The sequence below is a fragment of the Somniosus microcephalus genome, chromosome 23 (genome assembly GCF_052327205.1).
Source record: "Somniosus microcephalus isolate GS21.2 chromosome 23, FLI_Smic_1.0, whole genome shotgun sequence".
Taxonomy (NCBI): domain Eukaryota; kingdom Metazoa; phylum Chordata; class Chondrichthyes; order Squaliformes; family Somniosidae; genus Somniosus; species Somniosus microcephalus.
In genome coordinates, this window is record NC_141009.1 from 37,793,240 (window position 1) to 37,817,331 (window position 24,092).

The 24,092-nt window shown below is 42.2% G+C and overlaps 3 protein-coding genes across 9 annotated transcripts in view; 2 read left to right on the top strand and 1 right to left on the bottom strand.

Annotated features, from left to right (window-relative positions):
* The window catches only part of LOC147101827 (uncharacterized), a 99,796-nt gene extending 88,640 nt beyond the window's left edge, over positions 1-11,156 (top strand). For all 3 annotated transcript variants that reach the window (XM_085965803.1, XM_085965800.1, XM_085965801.1), the window contains one exon: positions 6,222-11,156. In XM_085965803.1, the coding sequence (XP_085821929.1) occupies positions 6,222-6,368 (147 nt within the window). In that variant the 3' untranslated portion in view covers positions 6,369-11,156. The remainder of the gene's footprint in view (positions 1-6,221) is intronic.
* Positions 11,157-11,234: 78 nt separating this feature from the next.
* On the bottom strand, positions 11,235-18,408 carry LOC147101828 (uncharacterized). 2 transcript variants are annotated; one of them, XR_015073374.1, is made up of 3 exons: positions 16,934-17,193; positions 11,888-12,362; positions 11,235-11,571 (listed from the first exon to the last, which is right to left on the bottom strand). XR_015073374.1 is itself a non-coding variant. In XM_085965812.1 (3 exons), the coding sequence occupies exons 1-2, from the start codon at positions 18,406-18,408 to the stop codon at positions 12,327-12,329; spliced, it is 540 nt and encodes a 179-aa protein (XP_085821938.1). In that variant the 3' UTR covers positions 11,235-11,571; positions 11,888-12,326. The 2 variants fall into 2 exon arrangements, 1 of the variants encoding a protein (XP_085821938.1); XM_085965812.1 differs by lacking the exon at positions 16,934-17,193 and adding an exon at positions 17,905-18,408.
* Positions 18,332-24,092, top strand: part of man1b1b (mannosidase, alpha, class 1B, member 1b) — a 61,084-nt gene continuing 55,323 nt past the window's right edge. For 2 of the 4 annotated variants that reach the window (XM_085965805.1, XM_085965808.1), the window contains exon 1: positions 18,332-18,430. The gene's annotated coding sequence lies outside the window, so the exon portion shown is untranslated. Of the gene's footprint in view, positions 18,431-21,402; positions 21,476-23,017; positions 23,046-24,092 lie in introns of all 4 variants that reach the window. The other 2 variants (XM_085965807.1, XM_085965806.1) reach the window with 2 other exon arrangements.

Below are 24,092 nucleotides of genomic sequence, written 5' to 3' on the forward strand. Positions count from 1 at the left end.
CAAAAAGAAAAAACAAACAGAAGAAACGGGCGTCGACTGTGGGCAACCGCCCTCTGATTCATCGAATTCGAAGATTTGCAGGAGAGGCTGTCGAGAGCTGGGCTTGGTTCTCCAGTCTATGGTGTTCCAGCTAATCGGGCTGGTGGCAGGTAGTACACTGATCCTTCCTGGGCTGCGGCGGGCTAGAGCTCGATCGGGTGGCTTTTCAACGGGGCCGAGCAGCATTGTCGGGAAGAGGAGAGAGAGGGTGGAGCACACAGGGTGCGGCCGGTGCTACGAAGCCGGGCAGCGTACAGACCCGAGAAGAGGGAGGAAAGTGTCCCATAGGGTCTGCTCTGACGACGGGAACAGTAATTAAAATAAAAGAAAAAGAAATTAGAAGCGCAGAAAGCCGCGAGGAGCTGCAGTTTGCCACGGGGACCGCGGAGAGCGGCGTTGGCAGTAGCGCGGGGGGAAGCGCGCGAAGACCATAGGGCGTCGCCATCAAGGCATAAAAACGCCAGCAACAGCTTTGGCAGCAGCGGAAAAGACAGAAAGCACGGGAGGCGCCATTTTGTTCAATCGGGGAAGAAGGCAAAGCGCGGGAGGCGCCATTTTGTTCAATCGGGGAAGAAGGCAAAGCGCGGGAGGCGCCATCTTAGATCTCCAAGATGCCGAAGACTGGCAATATCACTGCCTTCGATAATGAAATAGAAGACTGGACCACGTATGTGGAAAGAGTCGAAGTATATTGCAAGGCAAATGAAGTAGCCGATGAGAAAAAGGCATCGGTACTACTAAACTTAATGGGCGCAAGAACGTACCGCCTATTGCGGACCCTGATCACTCCAGTCAAACCGATGGAGAAGAGTTTTAACGAAATTGTTGATATCCTACAGGAACATCTAAATTCTACACCGCTGCTGATAGTAGAAAGATTTAAATTCCACAAGAGAAATCAGCATAAAGATGAGAGCAATGCTGATTACCTTACGGAACTACGCAAGCTATCAAAGCACTGCCAGTTCGGAGCAGGACTGGCAGATACCCTACGGGGCAAATTTGTCTGTGGACTCCTGAGTGAAGGAACCCAGAAGAGGTTACTCTCAGAGAAAGAGCTGACGCTAGATAAGGCTTTCAGCGTGGCAGTATCGTACGAAGCAGCAGCAAGGGGAGCTGCAGAAATACAGCAAAAGCCACAGGAATACAGCACCCATGAAATGACACAGGGATTTGAAAAATGTTATCGCTGTGGCAGAACAACCCATGAGCAGAAGGACTGCTGGTTCAAGGACAAAACATGCAAGCAATGCGGAAAGATGGGACACATTGCACGAGTTTGCAGGTCCGAGAAGAAGACTAACGACAACAAAAAGACTACTAAGGAAAAGTACAGGAAAGTACAAAAGATGACGGACAGTAGTTCCGAAGACCAGAAGAGCGATAGTGAATCTGAGAACAAGAGACTAAGCTGTCTCAAACTACACAACGTAATCGCAAAAGAAGATCACCGAACCATTTGGGTCACCCTCACGATAGCAGGGTCCCAAGTCAAAATGGAATTGGATACAGGATCAGCCCTGACCGTCATGAATCGACGAGACTACGAGCGGCTATTCTCACACATACCCTTGAAAGACACATCCATTGTCTTGAAGACATATACGAGGCAGAAAGTATACCCCAGAGGGAAAATAAGGGTGCCTGTCAAATACAACGGCAAGGAAATACAGAAATTGTATCTGTACATACTGCAAGATGGTGGACCACCGTTATTGGGACGTGAATGGATCAGAAAGATAAGTTTAGACTGGCACTCCATTCAGGCACTGACTGTGGCTGGTAAAAAGGATGACGACGTCACACCTGAACGATTGTCAAAAATCTTAGCTAACGCTAAAGAGGTATTTCAACAAGGACTGGGAACTCTTAAAGGCATAACCACCTCGATAAAAATAGAAGAGAATGCAATTCCCAAGTTTTTCAAAGCAAGACCGGTACCGTATGCAATTCGCCCAGCCGTCGAGGCAGAGCTGGAGAATGTGGAGAACGCAGGCGTGTTATCTAAGGTAGACTGGAGCGAGTGGGCGACACCCATCGTTCCTGTCATGAAGAAAACATTAAACAATAAGTCTGAGGAGCCAAGGAAGGTTCGCATCTGTGGGGACTTCAAGGTGACTGTGAACCCAGTCCTTCACACAGTACAGTATCCTCTTCCGAGGATGGAAGATATTTTCGCCTCGCTATCTGGAGGGAAACATTTTACAAAAATTGACCTAGCGCAAGCATATTTGCAGATGGAGGTTGAAGAATCCTCTAGGAAATATCTCACGATAAACACTCACAAAGGTCTTTACCAGTATAATCGACTGGTATTCGGAGTAGCATCAGCTCCAGCTATATGGCAAAGAGCGATGGAACAAGTCCTGCAAGGGATTCCGGGGACTCAGTGTTACTTGGACGACATCCTAGTGACAGGTGAAAATGACAGTGAACACCTTGCCAACCTAGAGCAGGTGCTCACTAGACTAAGAGAACATGGGCTACGAGCCAATCGCCCCAAGTGCGAGTTTTTTAAGAAACAAATATCGTATTGTGGCCACGTGATTGATGAAGAGGGGTTACATAAGTCCCCTGACAAAACTGAAGCACTAGTTAAGGCTCCAGCACCTGAAAATGTGTCGCAACTGAGGTCATTCCTCGGATTGGTGAATTACTACCATAAGTTTTTGCCGAATTTGTCCACAATTCTGCACCCACTGAACGCCCTGCTACAAACTGGAGTAGCATGGAAATGGAGCGATGAATATAAGCGGGCCTTTCAGAACTGTAAAGACCTGATCACTTCAAGAGAAGTATTGGCTCACTACAACCCATCACTACCGATAAGACTGGCATGTGATGCGTCTCCCTACGGCGTTGGAGCGGTACTGTCACATAAATTCCTTGATGGTTCAGAGAGGCCGATAGCTTTTGCGTCATGCTCGTTAACTTCAGCCGAGCGTAACTACGCCCAGATTGACAGAGAGGCCCTCAGCCTGGTGTGGGGGGTGAAGAAGTTCAATCACTACCTGCATGGACAGAAATTTACTCTACTAACTGATCATCAACCTCTTGTCTCCATTTTCAACCCTAAGAAGGGCGTCCCGATAATGACAGCACGACGGCTACAGAGGTGGTCCCTTTTCCTAGGGGCACACCAATATGACATAGAGTACAAAGGAACTAAACAGCATGGGAATGCTGATGGATTATCGTGCCTACCGTTGCCGACGGTGGAAGAAGCACCTGCAGTGGATCCTGTGGAGATATTCCACTCGACCATAGTCGAATGTCTACCTGTGACGAATGCAAACATAGAAAAGGAAACACGAAATGACCCGACACTCTCCAGGGTCTATGATTTAACGGTGAAGGGATGGCCAGCACATGGCGAACCACTGTTGCCAGCATTCTCGCCGAGAAGAGAACAGCTGTCAGTGTGCCGAGGAACCTTGACGTGTGGATCCAGAGTAGTAATTCCACCCAAATTGAAGGATAGAGTGCTCAATGAGCTTCATGAGGGTCATCTGGGAGGGGTAAAAATGAAGAACTTAGCCAGAGCGTTTGTGTGGTGGCCGGGAATCGATAGAGAAATCGAAGAGATGACCAAGAGCTGCACAGGATGCCAGAAGGTCCAAAACGCCCCACCACAAGCCCCTCAACATCCATGGGAGTGGCCCTCATCTCCATGGCAAAGGGTACACATTGATTTTGCTGGTCCATTTATGGACTCGATGTTTTTAATTGCGGTGGATGCACATTCAAAGTGGCCAGAGGTAATAAAAATGTCCTCAACCACCACAGAAAAAACTATCACAGTCTTACGAACCATATTCGCCAGAAATGGGCTGCCTGAACAGATTTGCTCCGACAATGGACCACAGTTTGTGTCTGAAGAGTTCCGGAGGTTCTTAAAGAACAATGGTGTTAAGCATTACACAGCCGCCCTATATCATCCAGCCACCAATGGATTGGCTGAGAGGTTCGTTCAAACATTCAAGAAGGCTATCAAGGCAATGAGTAATGAAGACATACCCCTACAACACAAGGTGGATAACATCTTGTTTGCCTACCGGAATGCGACACATACGGTTACCAACCAAACTCCAGCCATGATGTTCTTCAATCGAAGACTAAGATGCCGCTTGGATTTGGTTAAGCCAAACATCAGAAGAGATGTGGAGACCAGGCAGTTTCAGAATATGAATGAAAGGCCGACCAGGAGTTTCAAGATAGGTCAACCAGTTTTGGCCCGGGACTACCGCACAGAGAAATGGCAGCCAGGAACGATCTGCACACGGCAAGGACCTCTAATGTATACCGTGGACGTTGGAGAGAGCATTGTAAGACGCCATGCTGACCAGATTCTAGAGTCACTGGAAAACGTCAAATCTACACCACGATCCTATACACCTGGTGATGAAACCGAAGTACCAATTGCATCTACCTCAGAATCAGTGATATTGGAAGCAGACGAACCAAACAACGACGTTGATCCCGAATCAACTTTGCCAGAAGAACCTGATACCCCAAAGAGGCGTTATCCGGACAGAATCAGGAAGCCTCCTCAAAGACTGAATTTATAATTGATTAACTTCAGCTAATGTATATAGCAACTGTAATTGTAAATATGTTATTTAATTATTAATCGAATGTTATGTACTGTTTAGCTAAAAGGGGAGGAATTGTAGTGTATGTACCTTGAAGAATGAACTATATTCTGCAGCCCCTGTATACTGCAGTACCAGTAGTGACCACCCCTGTATATAAGCCTGTGTAGTAACTTTGTATAGTAGTTCCAGTTTTGTCTCCATTCAGTAAACACCTGTTATAACCAACTTCTGCAGTCCGTGTCTCAATTACACACGGACATTACAGAAATGAAAGTCTTTCTTTTTATGGCAGCCAATTTGCACAGGGTCCCAGAACCAGCGATTGAATGAATGAGCAGATAATCTGTTTTAGGTGGTGGTGGTTGAGTGGGGAAATGTTGGCTGGGACACCAGAAAAATCCCCTGCTTTTCAAATACTTCTATGAGATCTTTTACATATAATTGAGTTAGCAGACATGGCCTTGGTTTATCCGAATCAAGGCATTCCAAGAATGAGGTTGTGAAAATCCCTATATAAATATAAGTTCTTGCTCTTTGTTATAAATAAGATGGCGAAGAGTTGGGAACAGGGACTTCAGAAACTTGTTCTACAGCATGACCTAGTGGTTAGAGTCTGAAACTACATTGTTACAAGCAACGATTTTTTAAATTCATTCATGGGATGTGGGCACCACTGGCAAGGCCAGCATTTATTGCCCATCCCTAGTTGTTCTTGAGAAGGTGGTGGTGAGCCGCATTCTTGAACTGCTGCAGTCCTTGTGCTGAGGGTATTCCCACAGTGCTGTTAGGGAGGGAGTTCCAGGATTTTGACGCAGTGACAATGAAGAAACGGCGATATTTTTCCAAGTCAGGATGGTGTGTGACTTGGAGGGGAACTTGGAGGTGGTGGTGTTCCCATGCGCCTACTGCCCTTGTCCTTCTAAGTGGTAGAGGTCGCGGGTTTGGGAGGTGCTGCCGAAGAAGACTTGGCGAGTTGCTGCAGTGCATCTTGTAGATGGTACACACTGCAGCCACGGTACGTCAGTGGTGGAGGGAGTGAATGTTTAAGATGGTGGATGGGGTGGCAGTCAAGCGGGCTGCTTTGTCCTGGATGGTGTCGAGCTTCTTAAGTGTTGTTGGAGCTGCACTCATCCAGACAAGTGGAGACTATTCCATCACACTCCTTACTTGTGCCTTGTAGATGGTGGAAAGGCTTTGGGGAGTCAGGAGGTGAGACACTCGCCGCAGAATACCCAGCCTCTGACCTGCTCTTGTTGCCACAGTATTTATGTGGCTGGTCCAGTTAAGTTTCATATAGGATTTTCATTCTGAATGTTAAGTGTTGACATAAAAGCGTAACCAAATATCAGCAAGTATACATACAATATTTTTAATATGTATATATAAATATAAATGAGTGCAAATGTTTTCAAGCTTTTCAGCATACTTGATATTATTGAGAATATTTTTTGTTACCTGAGTATATGATGAAAAGAATTCTCTTTATTTCAATTCATTTGTTGTAGATCCTGTGTTCCTAACACTCCCAAATCTGTTGCAATGTATCAATGATGAGCAACGTTTTAACATCTTATTGTCTTGTTTCAGTTGAATGATTCTGGGCCTCATGAAATTGAGTTTGAAGTCACCACTGATGAAGTTGATCTTCTACCTCTGAGAGATTTAGCAGTATTTAACAATGGTGATGGCACTCAGGAGTTTGGCTTTTCTGTTGGTCAAGTGTGTTTTTACTAACCATTCAACCCAGCCTCTGGGAGACCAGTGGACCTGCTTTGCACCAGCCAAATAAACGAACAAACTTTTTTTTTTCCACATGACTTATTGCAAGAAAAGTACTTCTACAAAAGCAGCCGCAAACTTTTTTGAAGACGTTATTTACAGAGGCCTCCATTAACCTTTGGACTAAGTTCCTACTGAAGGGCCATATATTGTTTACACTGATGGTGCAACTTTAAAACATTTGCTGCCAACTTCTACAGTGTTTGCCTACCACCTTACACATGTTGGATGGTACTGATTCAGGGTCGAAGCTGGGTTATGCTGTATTTTCATATTCAATTAAGCACCTAAAATTAACCTTTCAAAATCAGATTACTGAGCACTGATCTTACCGTTTACAAAATGATTACAGGAGTTCTTATTAAGGAACTGTTTTAGCATGTTCATGTCAAACATTGCTGGTGCTGGTCAATATTCCACTATAACATCAACAGTTGGCCCAGACCTTATCCTTCCAAACAGGAAATAGAACAGGCTCCGTCCTGACTGCAATGTCACACAAGTCAGTCATTTTCCGTGCTTCGTACTGAGGCACAGGATCTATGTTTATATACAATAGATGTGATACTAGCAGGAAATTCCAGGTCAGTACTGGTCTGCGGTAGAACCGCAATCACAATTACTACTGGTGGATTTAAAGTAGGTAACTCAGAACACTGTCACCATGGACCAGCCAAATAAAGCAACAACTGAAGGCAGGACAAATTACTTCCAAGGCTCGGCATAAATCACTGAAACTATTCATGCGGTCCTAAGAAAACAGGAATGACAGAATGCAGTCAATTCTTTGTATTTGTTACACATTTATAATTGATAATTCATATATATTTTATCAGTGCTATCAAAAAGACATTCTATTGAAAAAAAATACCTCATTTATGGACTACACTATACAGTTGAACTGAAGGGGGCATTTACTCAGCCAGGATAATCTGCCAGGACATAACAGTTTTGTTTGTAGCCTATGGCAGGAAAAACTGACCGGTCCTGTTTGCCCATGTTGTGGATAACTTCTGCCTATTGAGTACCGCATGCTGTCATTGTATAAAAAAAGGAAACCGCTTCAGGGACTAGATGACTAGATCGATGCGCAAACATTTATGTGGGAGAAAGACAACAATGTGCACAAAGCCTTTTCTGGCTTTACATTTCTTGCACATTTGCAACTTTGTCTTAATTAAGAAGGTTTCTATTTTAATTTTTTTTTGGCTTTGAGACCTGCAGATTTTATACTTTGGGTCAGTTTTTGTATGTTAAAGACTTTTAGAGCTCCCTCTGTAATACTAATACGTACAAAGTGCAAAAGGTTTATTAGAGTTAAAATCAGATGGCACGTGCCTGGAATATTGTATTTATACACCTTACCTGGCAGTGAGGATGCCCTTTGTGCTTTCCAACAATACTTTATCATAGCTCTTATTTTTGTCATTCATTTTGTGTAATATGCATCCTCACAGTCTTAACATGATCCTGAATGAAAGTGATATGCTGGTCATTTTTGCTGATTAAAATTCCAATTGTTTTGTTAATAAATAAAGGTATTTTAAATTTAAAAAATGTACAATATCTTGTATTTCTCTCAGATTGACGTAAAAGATCAATGTGCTGTAGGTAATTGCTTTAATCAATATTTTTTGCAAAACTTAAATAATTTCAGATAAAGTATCCACTTGACATTGATGAGCTTGATGTTCTTCTGCTGTGCAAAAGAAGAAATTGGCATTAACAATAATAATAATAATCCGTCTTTCGGATGAGAAGTTAAACCGAGGCCCCGTCTGCTCTCTCAGGTGGACGTAAAAGATCCCATGGCACTATTTCAAAGAAGAGCAGGGGAGTTATCCCCGGTGTCCTGGCCAATATTTATCCCTCAATCAACATAACAAAAACTGGTCATTATTACATTGCTGTTTGTGGGAGCTTGCTGTGCGCAAATTGGCTGCTGCTTTTCCCACATTACAACAGTGACTACACTCCAAAAGTACTTCATTGGCTGTAAAGCACTTTGGGACATCCTGTGGTCATGAAAGGCGCTATATAAATGCAAGTCTTTTTTTCTTTTCAATGTGCAGAACAGGAAAAACTCGAGTATTAACGTCAGGACCTTTGGAATTGGGTCTGCTCAAATTTGTTGCAAACAATTCGTTTTAGAGAACAATTCTGTCGTAATTAGAAACAAATTACCTTCGGCATTACAGAAGGTAAAGATAAGGTTTTAAATATTCCACAAAAGACCGAAAGAACTCGTATTTATATTGTGTCTTATTACATCACTGGGATATCACAATTCACATATTCCTCTTGAACATCAGTCACTTTGAATTCAGCAAAGTCCCCAAAACAGCACATGGATGAGTAGATAATCTAATTTTGTAGTGCTGGTTGAGGGAGGGATATTGGCCAAGACACTGCGAGAACTCCCTGCTCTTCTTTGAATAGTGTCTTGGGATCTGAACAGGCAGATGGATCCTCGGTTTAATATTGCATCCAAACGGCAGCACTTCAACAATGCACTCCTATCCCGGTAGAGCACAGAAGGCTTGAATCCGTAACCAAAATTCAAATTCAAATTCAAATGCTTTATTGGCATGAAAGTTTACAGGGAACCATATTGCCAAAGCTTACATAACAAAAAGTACAGGTTTCTAACATTCTGTAGGTGTCAAACAATTTTGACCTTCGTTGGGTACAGACAGTATTAATTTAAACAGTCGTTGACCCTCGTTGGGTACATTCAGTATTAAATTAAACAGTCGTTGGGTACATTCGGTATTGATTTAAACATTTTTAGAGTATATATGCTATAGGTGTGCTCGTTTGTCACCCACTGTTCCTCAGGTTGTGACATGTTGTTACATATTGGGCACCAAGATATGGTCTGTCTCCTTCCCCCAGGACTATTCTTAATTTTGACAGGTCATCCAATTCGTTGAAATCTGGGGTTGTAAGGCTGAGCTTGTCAAAATATATGTTTCTTGTTTTGTTGAATTTTTCGCATTTTAGGAGGAAGTGCACCTCTGTCTCAACCTCGCCGGCCAGACAGTGATCACATATTCTATTTTCTTTAGGTTGCCAGGATTTCTTGTATCTTCCTTTTTCAATTGCCAGTTGGTGGTCGCTTAGTCTGTATCTGGTGAGGGTCTGTCTCTGTTTTGTGTCTCTGATGGTCGAGAGATCATCTGCCAGTTTATATTCTCTTTTTAGGGCCCGGTAGCATTCTAATCTGCTTTGGCTTTTGGTTATTTTGTTCCAATGTTCCAGGTAGGTTTCTTTGCATTGTTTAATGATTTGGTTCACTCGGATTGGTGTTTGGAGAGCAGTGTTGGTCTGGGACTGGTCAGGGTCCGGCTTGGTAGGAGTACTTAGTTTCAGTAACAACTGACTCAGGGGACTCATTTCTGGGTTCAGCTCTTGGGTCTGGAGGGCTTTAAAATGAAGGGTGTCTGGGGAACTAGATTTGAGGTGATTTAGAAAGTTTAGTGCTCGTTTTTGGATGTTTATTATCAGTGGGTATCTGCCTAGTTCGGCTCTACATGCATTTGTTGGTGTTTTCCTTTGGGTACGAAGAATGCTTCGGCAAAATTTTGCATGTAGGGCTTCTATTGTGTGTTTTTCCCATTTAGTGTAGCTATGGTGATTGAGTGGGCCCCATACTTCACTACCATACAGCGCAATGGGCAGGACTCAAGAGTGAGGAGCCAAGTTGTTGACTTTTCCATTAGGCAGCCTGCTTTTTTGTTGAAGCTAAGAATACTTCTGCCAGTCACGAGTGCCAAACAGTAATAATGGTCAGGAATGAATCTGGCTCCCCTCCTCTTTTCTCTCCTACCTCTCCTTTCTCTCCCACCTCTCCTTTCTCTCCCCATTCCTCCCCTCCCCTCCCCTCCCCTCTTCAAGTAGCAGCGTTATCTGTGCAGCTATGCAAGGGGAGGAGGGGGGAATTGAGATTAGGAGGGCTTTCCTTTTAATAACGCATTTTCAATTTTCAGCAGTTGGGAAAATAAATGAAAAAAGGAGTGTTCAATGGAATGTAGCATCTTCCTGGCTCTGTGGAGAAAAGTTTGCTGTACAGGAAAGTGATGGTTCCTTTGAGGATGGAGAGTGAAAAAGATAAAAAGGTGTGTGAAACAGGCTAGCATGAGCAGACTGCACCTGGAGTGAGGGTTCAGCAGTAGTTAGTAAAAACCCTGTGTGGAACCCTGAATGAGACCCAGGTAGGCAGCAATGCTCAAATCAAAATGGTTTAAAATGTGCCTGCTCCTACTTTAAGCTCAATTCTTTCTACTTTTCTGTGTTTGCACAGTTTCAAAGTGCACTCAAATACTGAGAGGAACCTTGTTTTTCACACAAGCAACAGACATTTGCGTAGCATTTTCAAAGAGTAATTTTAGTGTTTTTCGGATGCCCACATGGTTTAGAAGCTCTGATTTTATTGCTCTGTTATTGTTGTGCCAACACTGCACGGCTGCTTGCTAATACCATTTCTATTGTCAGAATGTCTATAAAAGTGCCTCGACTGCAATAGTAAATCTGTAGTCTGCCTTTTAGCAGCCTCCGATTAGTCTATGATAAAAATAAATTTGTTTAAAAAAAATGAATGATGGGATTTTAAATGAGCATTATCAATATGGTATCCCTGCACCAAAACAGGGAACTAGCTATACAGTATTTAATGCTTTGGTGGACTGATAGGCTGAGACAGAGCGTGAGATACAAATGGAAAATGTCAAACATTTCTTACTCAAAGCCTTGTTTCTTGGAAGCTTCATTTGACTAAACTATCAATTAATAAAAGACAAAATAAACTTTTATAGAGAATAATTGAAAGAAACACAGGAAAATATTTTAGTTTCCATAAAAGCGAGCGAACTAATCCAGACATTAAAGAAAGACTTGCATTTATATAGCGCCTTTCACGACCATCGGACGTCCCAAAGTGCTTTACAGCAATTAAGTACTTTGTAAGTGTAGTCACCGGTGTAATGTAGGAAACGCGGCAGCCAATTTGTGCACAGCAAGCTCCCACAAACAGAAATGTGATAATGACCAGATCATCTGTTTTAGTGATGTTGATTGAGGGGTCAATATTGGCCAGGGACACCGAGGATAACTCCTCAGCTCTTCTTCAAAATAGTGCCATGGAATCTTTTACATCCACCTGAGAAGAAAATAAACCACAATTTAAAAAAACAAAAATGTTTTAGTTCAAAATTCCAAGAAAAAATTTGTACTATGAAATGAGAGGAAACAGACAGAAGTTGCGTTTAAGGAGAAAAGGGGAAACTATTTACAGTAAGTTTCTAAGATCTGGTGAAGAAAGTACAGTACCTATACCGAACACACTAAACAGTGGCAGAATCACCCACTGATTCAAGAAGTCGTCTGACTATCAATAAATGTGCACATTCTAGTTTTTATATACAAAGTATTATTTCAAGATTTAAGGCAGAAATTTCAGCAGAAATCTCTGCTACCTTTATGCAGCAATGATTTTAATTGAAATTGTACAATAGTTGTACCGTCCTCCCTACGTGTATGTGTCTGTACACAGTTAGCCAGCCAGCCAAACTCCTTTCAATAACGACATGGGAGTCGGGATGTAGCGTCCAAGCTCTGGTGTTTAATAATGCCACACTTGCATGAGGTCAATGAAGCAATACAAATCAGTTGTATTGGGTTGGAGTAAAACAGAAAGAAAAAAGAAAGAAATGCACCTTGTTACATACATGAGATATAACTAACATCTAACCATGAATATGTAATGAAACCATTCAACTCACAGGCAATGCTTTCGAAGGCAGCAGATTACAGCAGATTAACTTGCAGCACACTTCATGCTGATGTGACCTCTTTGTTTGCTTATCACTATACTACTTCCTGTTCCTGTTGAGTGACTCTACTGGCCATTACCATCTACTGCCACCTACTGGCGGCAACAAAACGTAACACCTGCAATTATAAGGCAGAACAATAGTATTAAAATCAATCTGCATTTATAAGCCTATAAATACCATTTGTTGTATGCAGATAACTGTGTTCTGGAGGTTGTTCCCCTACGTAAACCTGAGGTCATCCAAAACTCGGCTGCCCATGTCCTAACTCGCACCAAGTCCCGTTCGCCCATCACCCCTGTGCTCGCTGACCTACATTGGCTCCCGGTTAAGTAGCACCTCGATTTCAAAATTCTCATCCTTGTTTTCAAATCCCTCCATAGCCTCGCCCCTCCCCATCTCTGTAATCTCCTTAAGCCCCACAACCCCCCGCCCCGAGATATCTGCGCTCCTCTAATTCTGCCCTCTTGAGCATCCCTGATTATAATCGCTCAACCATTGGTGGCCGTGCCTTCTGTTGCTTAGGCCCTAAGCATGGAATTCCCTGCCTAAACTTTTCTGCCGTGCTAACTCTCCTCCTTTAAGACGCTCCTTAAAACCTACCTCTTTGACCAAGCTTTTGGTCACCTGCCCTAATTTCTCCATATGTGGCTCAGTGTCAAATTTTTTGTCTTAAAATACTCCTGTGCAGCGCCTTGGGAGGTTTTACTATGTTAAAGGTGCTATATAAATACAAGTTGTTGTTTTAGCAAAATATCCCTGATAACTGTACCTTAATTTCTTGCTGCCATCTTTTGCAGTTGGAAGATATAGGAGTGATAATTATTTTCAGCAAGAGTGCCACAGCAAAAACTTGCAAACTTAGTTAAATACACAGTTTATTCTTCAGAGTGAGGCTCGTTAAAATTGTGCTGGTGCTGCTTTTTAAAGAGCAATATTGGTCAAAACAGGCTATGTGTTTAAAATAAAGTGCCACTCCAGCTCTGTATTAATCTATACAAAATGTATGAAGTAACAGCATAGCAATAAATCCCTTCGACCAAATAAGTCTTTCTGAAAAAGAAGTATATAAACACTGGAAATCTAAAACAGAAAATACTGGAAGTGCAGTATTGGAAAAAGAAAAAGAAGATTCTAATAAAGGGTCCCACACAAAATGTTACCGATTTCCCTTTCAGATGCTGAGCAACCTGCACTTGCAGCATTTTCTGTTTTAAAACAAATGTTGTGTACTAAGAAATGTTCATGAAAGAGTCTCTTCAAACAACAAAAAATGATGATGTGAGACAGACCTTTCAAATCTCCCTTTTGATTTAGTGATACTCATTTTGATTTTAAAATGAACCTATTTTGATGTATTCTCTAAAAATAACCACAGCTCCATTTTTGAAGTTGATGTGTTCTCTTTCTTTCTGATCTGACTCACTGTTTTGATTATGATTTTTTATCCTTTGTCTCAAAATTCATTTATTGATCATGAATTTTGCTCCTAAATGTTACTATTCTTCACAGCAATGTCTGCAAATAAAGGCAAATTTGTACCAATAAATATTTATCTGAATACCTTAAATAATATTTGTTTTATTGCCTGTTTTTATTATTATTTTCAGATGATCTCCCATGGCATTGCTCGCTGTGAGCCCTCTGACCATTTGATCCGTGTTTTCCTCTGAGCTTTGTCTCTCTACCCGTTCTCTCTCTCTCTTTGTTCACCTCTGTTCTGGCTCTGCTTCATAGCAATCTGTCCCTGATTTCTTTCTTTCCCTTGATCTCTTTGCATGATTTCTTCCTGTGTTTGATATTGTTTACTCTCTCTGCCTCTGCTCCCTCTCTTTGTTTATCCCGCTTTCTCTCTACCCATCTCTCTCCATTTTTTTCTGTGATCGCTTTTGCCCGTCTGCCTCTGCCCTGATATTTTATCCCCATCTCTCACGCTCCCAAATATCTCTGATTATTGTTCCTCCTCTGTTGCTAATATTTCTCTTTTGTTGCCCTCTCTCATCTATGGTGTTGAAATAACCAAGTAGGAAGTTGAAAATTATATTGAAGTCTCAGTAAACTCAACACTCAAAATGTCCAACCAGTAAAGAGCAGTAATCAACAAAGAATATTGAACTTTTTGCACAAAACTGTAAAAATATAAGTCAGAGGAAGTCATGATCAAACAATACAATGCTCTAGTCAGACTGTACCTTGATTATTCTGTCCAGTTCTAATCAAGTTATAAGGGAGATATTCCAATATTGGAGGAAGCGCAGAGAAGAGTTATAAAGAAAGGAAGACTTGCATTTATATAGCGCGTTTCATGATCACCGGATGTTCCAAAGTAATTTACAGCCAATGAAGTACTTTTGAAGTGTAGTCACTGTTGTAATGTAGGAAACGCAGCAGCCAAATTGCACACAGCAAGGTCCTACAAACAGCAATGTGATAATGACCAGATAATCTGTTTTAGTGATGTTAATTGAGGGATAAATATCGGCCAGGACACCAGGGATAACTCCCCTGCTCTTCTTTGAAATAGTGCCATGGGATCTTTTACGTCCACCTGAGAGAGTAGACGGGGTCTCGGTTAAATGTCTTTTCCGAAAGACGGCACTTGCGACAGTGCAGCACTCCTTCAGTACTGCACTGGAGTGTCAGCCTAGATTTTTGTGTAAAAGTCTCTGTAGTGAACCCACAACCTTCTGACTTAGAGGCAAGGGTGCTACCCACTGAGCCACTGGCTGACACATAAGGATGATCCTCTGTCTTAGAGCTTTCAGCTATGAGGAAATACTGGAGAAAGTTAGGCTTTCAGCCTTGAAAGGAGGCATTGAGGTGATATAGAGGAATACAAGACTGTAAATAGTATGCAAACGATAAATCAAAAAATGGCCGCCTTCATATGTAATTATCTTGTGATCTTCTGCACATTTGTGTCTATCGTAAACTCTTATCTCTATTTCTCCCCTTCTGTTTCTCACACCTCCTGTGTCTCCATACATTTCTCACCCTGTTTCTTTCTGCTCCGTCTGTGCCCTTCCTCTTTCTGACCACATTTCTTGCTTTCTCACCCCTAGCCTCAGAGCTCAAAATAGAAAGCTTTAATCAGGAGGTTAAATTAACATCTTAACTGGGCGATAAATGCAAAGAATTTGCATTGAAATTGAAATGCCCAGTGTAATAATCAATAACATGTCATTCTATAGTGGACACTAGGTGGAGCTGTAGAGCTGTGTATATATAAGACTACACTACCCAGCTGTATAGATATTAAGACTACATTACCCATGAGGCACTAGGCTACCCATGAGGCACTAGGCTACCCACAAGGCAACAGTCAAGATGGCAGCCTGCACACAGGAGCACACATACTGCATCTCTACAGATACTGTACCTAGAGAACGTGTACTGAATAAATGACTAGCTAGAAGCTAGCAGTGTTCATAATAAGAATGTCTAGTTATTAACGAACATAAGACCCAGTAGAGCTGGAAAAAAAAATGCACGGGAGTGGGAGGCCAAGATGAACAGGGCAGCAGGCAGACAAAACATTTAAATGGCTGATGTAGCTGAAGAGTAAAAAGTGAGAGGCCAGGATGAAACCCTCCTTGGGTCAGGCAGCAATTGGTGGAGCAAAGAGGAGGATTAGGGTAGAGGTGAAGGATAAACTGCATGGTCACCAAGTAAAGTATAGGTTGGGATGGGACAAGGGAGAAAAAAAGGTGCAACATTGCCACCTACTGTTGGGAGGTTTGCACTGCAAAATAACTAATAAATTTAAGTTTAAAAATGAAGGTAGTCATACAAGGCATTACATCCCAGGTGTTCCCTCAGGCATTACTGTCATCAGGTATGACAAAATCAGGAGATAACTGACAACAGGAAGTGCATGCAGTCACAAGACTTTTAATATATTACCAGTTTATCTCTTGCAGCGTAGTTCCCGGGGAGTCAAGACCAAGTGCAGTCTTCAGATGAAGCAGCATTAGAGGGCGAGGAATAATTAGATCAGGACATATAGCGTAATTCAAATGTAATTTTAAAGTCATACATTCTGTCCTTATTTGTATATAACACTTTGATTGTGTTTATCTGTTCTTGTTATAATTAAATAGCTAAATGTGTGGCAATTTGGGAAGCAGAGTCGTCGAGTTGGTTGGAGCATGCCAGTTTCTCTGCAGCACAGGCTGAGGAGCTAGGACATGCAAACCTGAAATATTAGTGTTACTACTGGTGGGAGGGTGTAATTACAATGTGACAAGCTAACATAGAGAGTTTCCATTATAAATGCAAACATAAGAATTAATAATGAAAAAAGTTGACAAGTACAGAGCAAGATTTTTCCACCCCCTCTCCGAACTTTCACTCAGGCTGAAAAATACCATGCAAAACCAGTTCGACCCTGATCTGTGTTTCACACCCTGTGACCTCGCCATCAGCAAGAATGCTTATTGTCTTTCTGCCACTGAAACTCTTGTCTATGCATTTGTCACCTCTAGAGATGATTATCCAATGCTCACCTTGTTGGCTTTCCTTCATTCAGGATCCAAAAATGTCAACATGTCCAAAATGCAGCTGCCAGTTTCCTGCTCCGCTCCCCCATGTACCTGTCTTCGTGTATCTACACTGGTTCCTTGTCTTCCAAAACACATTTAATTAAAAATCCTCGCCTTCAAATTCATCCATTGCCTCGCTCCTTCTTACCTGTTTAACTTTCACCAGAGTTACTTCCCCTCCTGTACCCTCCAGTCTTCCAACTCTGGACCTCTGTGCATTCAATGCTGCACGGTTGGAGGTGCCGTCTTTCGGATGAGACGTTAAACCGAGGCCCCATCTGCTCCCTCAGGTGGACGTAAAAGATCCCATGGCACTATTTCGAAGAAGAGCAGGGGAGTTACCCCCAGTGTCCTGGCCAATATTGATCCCTCAACCAACATAACAAAAACAGATTATCTGGTCATGATCACATTGCTGTTTGTGGGAGCTTGCTGTGCGCAAATTGGCTGCCGCGTTTTCTACATTACAACAGTGACTCCACTTCAAAAATACTTCATTGGCTGCAAAGCGCTTTGAGATATCTGGTGGTCGTGAAAGGCGCTATATAAATGCAAGTCTTTCTTTCAATGTCCCTTCGTCTCAAAATCAGTGGCAAAGCCATCAGCTACCTAGCCCCTGTTTTTTTTCTGTAACTCCATGCTTAAACCCCATTCACCTCTTCACTTGTCCTTCCTCCTTTACAAACCTTTTCAAATCCCACTTTTTCACCCAAGCCTTCAACCACTCCTAAACTCTTTCCTTTGGCTCAGCATTTCCTTTACTCTTACTATTACTCTGTAAAGGTCATTGGGAATTTTGTACATTAGAGACATTATATAAATGCAAGTTGCTATTGTTACCGTTGTTACTGCTGTTTCTGTTGCTTTTGCTGCTTCTGTTTTTGTTATTTGCTAATGTTTATATTACTGTTGCTATTTTGTATAACCGCTGTTGTTTGTGATTATTGCTGTTATTGCAATGGGAGTTTATTTTAATGTAATGTACTGTTATCCTGAATGTTATTGTAAAAATTGTTACTCTTGTTACTATTATTGTAATGGTTATTACTGTTTCTGCTCTTCCTGTTGTTACAATGATTATTACATTAATGCCCACAATGATATCTTAAAGGTTGTTACTGTTGCAATTACTGCAATGGTGTTTTCTGATCTGTTGCTGCTCGGCGAGTCCGGGTCGGTGCTGGGAGACGCCAGGCCGGTGTTTGCAGAGTCTGGGCTGGTGCTGGGAGACTCCAGACTGGTGTTTGGAGAATCCAGGCTGCTGTTTGCAGAGTCCAGGCCGGTGCTGGGAGACTCCAGGCTGGTGTTTGCAGAGTCCAGACCGGTGTTGGGAGACTCCAGGCCGGTGTTGGGAGACTCCAGGCCGGTGTTTGGCGAATCCAGGCCGGTGTTTACAGAGTCCGGGCCGCTGCTGGGAGACTCCAGGCCGGTGTTTACAGATTCCAGGCCGATGCTGGGAGACTCCGGGCCGGTGTTTGCAGATTCCAGGCCGCTGTTGGGAGAGTCCAGGCCGGTGTTGGGAGAATCCGGGCCGGTGTTTGTTTGCAGAGTCCAGGGCGGTGTTTGCTCAGTGGGCCGCCCCGCGGGGGTGAGGTTGGGGGCGGGCCCGGAGTCGGAGCCCATAGCCTGGAAGAGCGGCTGGAAGGTGAGGAGCGGGGACTCGGGCTGAGGGAGAGAGCGGCCCTCCGGATTGGGGCAGCTTCGGGTCCCGGGCGCTGCCGAGCTGTTTCCCGGCGGATAGGCCGCGTTTCCAGCCGGTCGCTCGGGTGCGGAGGGGTTCCGGGGAGAGCCTGTCGGCGGGGCCGGTTTAAAGGCCTTTTCCCCGGGCTGGGGTAGGGGGGGATGAGTGCAGGAGGCTCGGGGCCGCTCAGCCACCAGCTCTTGGCTTTCAGCAAACTCTAACCTGCTTCCATTCACATTCAATCATTAACATTTTACTGCATTTCTAAAACCCATTTTATTGTGTTTAAGTGGGATTTTAATGGTGGCCAATATTTATCCCTCAATCAACATCACTTAAACAGATTATCTGGTCATTTATCACATTGCTGTTTGTGGGAGCTTGCTGTGCGCAAATTGGCTGCCACGTCTCCTACATTATAACAGTGACTCCACTTCATAAGTACTTAATTGGCTGTCAAACGCTTCGGGACGTCCGAGGTTGTGAAAGTCGCTATATAAATGCAAGTCTTTTTCAAACCTAAATCTCACTCCTAACATTTCTCCAATGTTGACAGTTTCATGTCAGGGAAATGCTGCTCGTTCTATAACTGGATTTCATTTTCTTTAACCCATTCCATTCGATGGATGTTTCAAGACATGTATTTAAAAAAAACTAACCTTTTAAAATCTTAACAATAAACATGACTTAATTTGCTTATACTTGGATTCTATGAGTAAGCTTGACCCCTGTGCAATTGCAAAGCACAACTAATGAAAATTGAGTTAATAATTGAAATGCTTTTTCCATGTTTCTTAGTTTGCTTTCCACGTGTTTTTTTAAAATGTGGGTTATTTTCTACCCCGTTTCAGTTTATTCTCCCATTCCCATATGCAACATGCCATGTGCCAACTGGTGCTTATCGGGACTGACCGACGCGCATTTTGATTCAAAGTTTGTTGCCTCTTTAGAAGGCTGACACATTTTCATAGTCGGTACCATTTACTGCCACTTCCAGTACTTTGCTCATGTCAGCATTGTGCAGGTGACATGTTCCCAGCCTTCTGGCTGTGCTGCCAGCTACAGGGAACACAGTGATTTGCTTGTGGTGTAGATGAGATTAGTGGGTGCAGAGGGGAAAAGCTACATCCTACCACTCTTTGCTGCAGATCTTAGTCAGACTTTCTAAATGGTCAGCCCTCATTAGAATCAAATCTTTTGTCGTTTCGACAAACTTGAAGTTGTCTCGTGTCAAGTTCAGTAATTCACCTCTTTCCCCCTCCCCCAAGCAGAGGCATATTCGATCAGTAACTTGTCAGCAAACTGAGAAACATGGAAAAAGCATTTCAATTATTAACTCAATTTTCATTAGCTGTGCTTTGCAATTGAAACATCCATCGAATGGAATGGGTTGAAGAAAACGAAATCTAGTTATAGAACGAGCAGCATTTCCCTGACATGAGTATAAAACTAAATTGATTCCTGAGACTGTTGCAACTCTCAATATCAAGGTTTGTGTTGCAGCCTTTTGTTTTTATTGTCTCAAGAATAGTTGTTCATACTTTTATTGTTCATGAAAGATATGTAGTAGTTTTATTTACAGGGAATTATTTTAGTTATATTTTTTATAAATTATAATTTTAGTTTCAGAGCCTTGATGAAGCGAGAGAGACTGATGAAACTTTACCTATGGTAATGCATTTAAAGCACACTGTATAACTAGTTATCTGTCAAAACTCAGCCGAGCTGTATTTAACCAGGGGAAATATCACTACAAAGATACTTTAACAAATCAGTTTAAATTAAAATGTAACGTTCCATTTTTCACCACATTGTGTGGAAATCGTTTCTAAAAGAACAATTATAAATTAGTTTTACCTGTATTTAGTCATTTTTTGTTAAATTATTTAAGATCGTGCTTTGGGATGGTTTTCTATGATAAAGGCGCTATATAAATGCAAGGTATTAATGAAAACCACATAGATTTTAATATTTTTAAGCAGCTTACCTCGTTGCGCATTGAATTTAGTTAAAGGTTTGGCATAGTGGGAATTTTCCACTTGAGTGCACATGATAATTAATTCAACCCTTAAACACCAGAGTTAATATGCGCTACACTCAAATGCTTAACACTATTGCAGAAAGCAGTTTTGAAAAATCAATGTGCAACTTAATTTGTACCATAAGGCATTATTTAACAGTGCAGAATCAATCACAGAATCACAGAAACCCCACAGTGCAGATAGAGGCCATTTCGGCCCATCGAGCCTGCACCGACACATATCCCACCCGATCCCCGTAACCCCTACACCAACACATATCCCACCCTATCCCCGTAACCCCACGTATTTAATCCCCCTAACACTAAGGGTCAATTTATCATAGCCAATTAACCTAACTCGCACATCTTTGGACTGTGGGAGGAAACCGGAGCACCCGGAGGAAACCCACGCAAACACGGGGAGAATGTGCAAACTCCACACAGACAGTCGCCCGAGGCCGGATTCGAACCCAGGTCCCTGGCGCTGTGAGGCAATAGTGCTAACCAATAATTCTGAAAATTGAATCCAGCTTGCACCTTGTGTATTTATCTGTTTTCTTCATGGCATCTTGACTATTTTAATTATATATTTCTATATCTTCCGTCAGTGTCTCTTTGCTGGATGGAAGTAAAATTTGTGAATGTAACTAATAACACCTGAAAATAACTTCCAATTACATTCATTCTTGGGGGTACAGCAGGTAGGCATTAGGTGACTGTGAAGAAAGGAGAGGATGTTGCTTCATGCTCCTCTCTACCATTGTGTGTGCTTGATTTTCTTTTAACCCTAGCAAATACTGCACTGTCTCTCCACATCTTAACCAGATAAACTTTCCTGCTGATGTTTAAATTGCTTCTCTCCCTAACGTTTTCTCACAGTGTTCTATTACCTTCCTTCCTTCCTCTCCCTGTGAAGAAATATTTACAGCTCGTATACCAGTCCGCAGCGCAAACTGCTGGTGATTTACAGCAGTTTTTTCTTTACTATGGTAAGGTTGCACATGCGTATGTTCTATCCGTTATATTTTAATGAAGTATAAATTACTTTGGACTCGGGAATTGGAAGTACAATTTCCAAATTTGTGGATGACTCCAAATTGGAGGTTGTAGTTAATATTGAGGATTAAGTGTGAGGTGGTGCATTTTGATATGAAGACTGAAGAGGCCACGTACTCCCTGGAAAATAAGAGTATAAATGAGGTAGAGGAGCAAAGGGATCTAGGGGTACAGATACAACAGTCACTCAAGTAGCGATGCAGGTGAATACGGCCATTTAAAAAAAAAAGCAAAGAAAGCACCGGGGTTCATTTTTAGAGGGATAGTATTAAAAAGCAGAGAAATTCTGTTAAACTTGTATAGAGCCTTGGTTGGGCCACACTTGGAGCACTGTGCACAGTTCTGGTCTTCATATTATAAAAAGGATATCGAGGCACTGGCGAAGGTGCAAAAAAAGATTTACTAGAATGAGAACTGAGAGGTTATACCTTTCAGGAAAATGTGAACCGGCTGGGACTCTTTTCTCTAGAAAAAAAGAAGGCTGAGGGGTGACCTGATAGAGGTCTTTAAGATTATGACAGGGTTTGATAGGGTAGACGTGGAGAAAATGTTTCTGTTTGGAGGTCAAAACTACAGGTCATAAATATCAGATAGTCACTAATAAATTCAGTAGGGAATTCAGGAGAAACTTCCTGACCCAAAGAGTGATTGGTAAATAGCATAGATGCATTTAAGAATATGCGAGATAAACACGAGAGAGAGAGAAAATAATAGACGGTGATAGGGTTTGATGAAGAGAGGTGGAGGTGGCTCACGTGGAGCAGAAACACTGGCATGGACCATTAAGGCCGAATGGCCTGTTTCTGTGCTGTACATACTATGTACTTCTATGAAGTGTTGCTCCAGCAGTTCAAGAGTTAATGTTTCAGTGCCTCTTAGTATATTTATTTTTTAATTGGTGCATGTTATTGCTGATTATTCAGTGTTTTATGTATTACCTCTGAAGTATGTGTCCAGTGAAAATCATCTGAAATGGAATAAGTTTAATTGAATATTTTTAATTAGTGTGGCAAAGATGAGATGATGTTTCTGGCCAATTCCTGTTCGAGAGATGCTTCAAACATACTGCCCTACTTTTCAGCTTCTTGCTCTGTTGTGGTAATGCAGATCACGAAGAGATGAAACAAGTATAAAAATAAGAACTATTAGGTAGGCTTCTCTTTAGGCAATGTGAGTCTGCTATTGAGATATCTGGTGTTTCCCAGCTTTTTAAGAATAATCAGTTAAGAGTCCTATTTTTGTGGGACTCTACTTGTGCCTATATGTTGGAAACTGATTTCTAACACGATACGGTGGAATATAGAAATTTAGGTTTTAAAAAATGTAAATGAAATGTTCTTATCTCTGCAGTGACAAACTGCCATTTCCACTGGTTAGGCACAGGTGGGCAGAGTTTTGCCGGTCGAGTCGAGTAAAACGGTGTACTTTGAATGTGTTGCCATATGTAAAGTTTTACCAGTTTCTCTCTTTGTCAGGACACTTTATGGGCAACGCTCCCAACAGGTGAGATTTTATAAAACAAGACTCCTGTATAAGCTCCGAGTGAATGCCCACGTTGACTGTTTGACCATCATTTCTGTGCAAAAATGTTCTTTGTAAAAATGGCCCGTGTGCGAAGCTTACAGCTGTCTCAAGTCCACCACTCTTGGCTATCGAACAATTTACAACGGTTTTGGATTTATATTACTAAGTGGAATGAATATTAATTGGTGGTGCTAACATTGAGAAATTTCTGGGGTGTAAGCCAGAAATTCAAGTGTGTTAAGGTAATGTCTGCCATCTGTGGACAAGGTGGTTTCAATCTTCGCTTCTAAGCCAGGCAATCCAATAGGAGTGGGGGTGGTGAGGGGCGAGCATCCCTGTGAATTCACAAAACCGTGGCTTCCATGGTGTTAAAGTACTGTTGCTTTGAAAAGATGCAAAATATAATTTTGCTGGGCTAAGCCTGCCTAATTTCTTTGCGCTAACCAAAGGACGTCATGAATTGTGTCCTTTGATATAAACAAAAAGGTTGGAACCCATGATGTTGCTCAGTTAATCCAAAGGGACCAGACAGACGCGGACCATATCTGCATCACTTTGAGATTCACATTGGTGGAAAGGCACTCATCAGACATTGAAGCTTCTGCTCCTACTTCCTCTGGTGAGGGAGTACAGAACAAGGGGGCATACCCTTAAAATTAGAGCCAGGCTGTTCAGGGGTGATGTCAGGAAGCACTTCTTCACACAGCGGGTAGTGGAAATCTGGAACCCCCGCCCCCCCAAGCTGTTGAGGCTGGGGAATCAATTGACAATGATAAAATTGAACTTGATAGATTTTTTTAAATTTTTTTAAGGGCTACGGAACCAAGGCGGGTAGACGGAGTTAAGATACAGATCAGCCGTGATCTAATTGAATGGCGGAACAGGCTCGAGGGGCTGAGGGGCCTACTCCTATTCCTATGTTTCTATTCCAACCCCTAAACACATTTTTGAGGGCAGCTACATCAGGCATTATACCACATTTGCTTTTTGTGTGAACAGCTGTTAGCTTGATAACTATAATCTATT

Bases quoted from the DNA above. Each gene is read 5' to 3' on its own strand.
- LOC147101828 (XM_085965812.1), bottom strand. From the start codon at position 18,408: ATGGGCTCCGACTCCGGGCCCGCCCCCAACCTCACCCCCGCGGGGCGG. The intron at 12,363-17,904 runs GTAACAACCTTT...TTATAATTGCAG, and splicing joins CCATTGCAGTAATTGCAACA to GTGTTACGTTTTGTTGCCGC.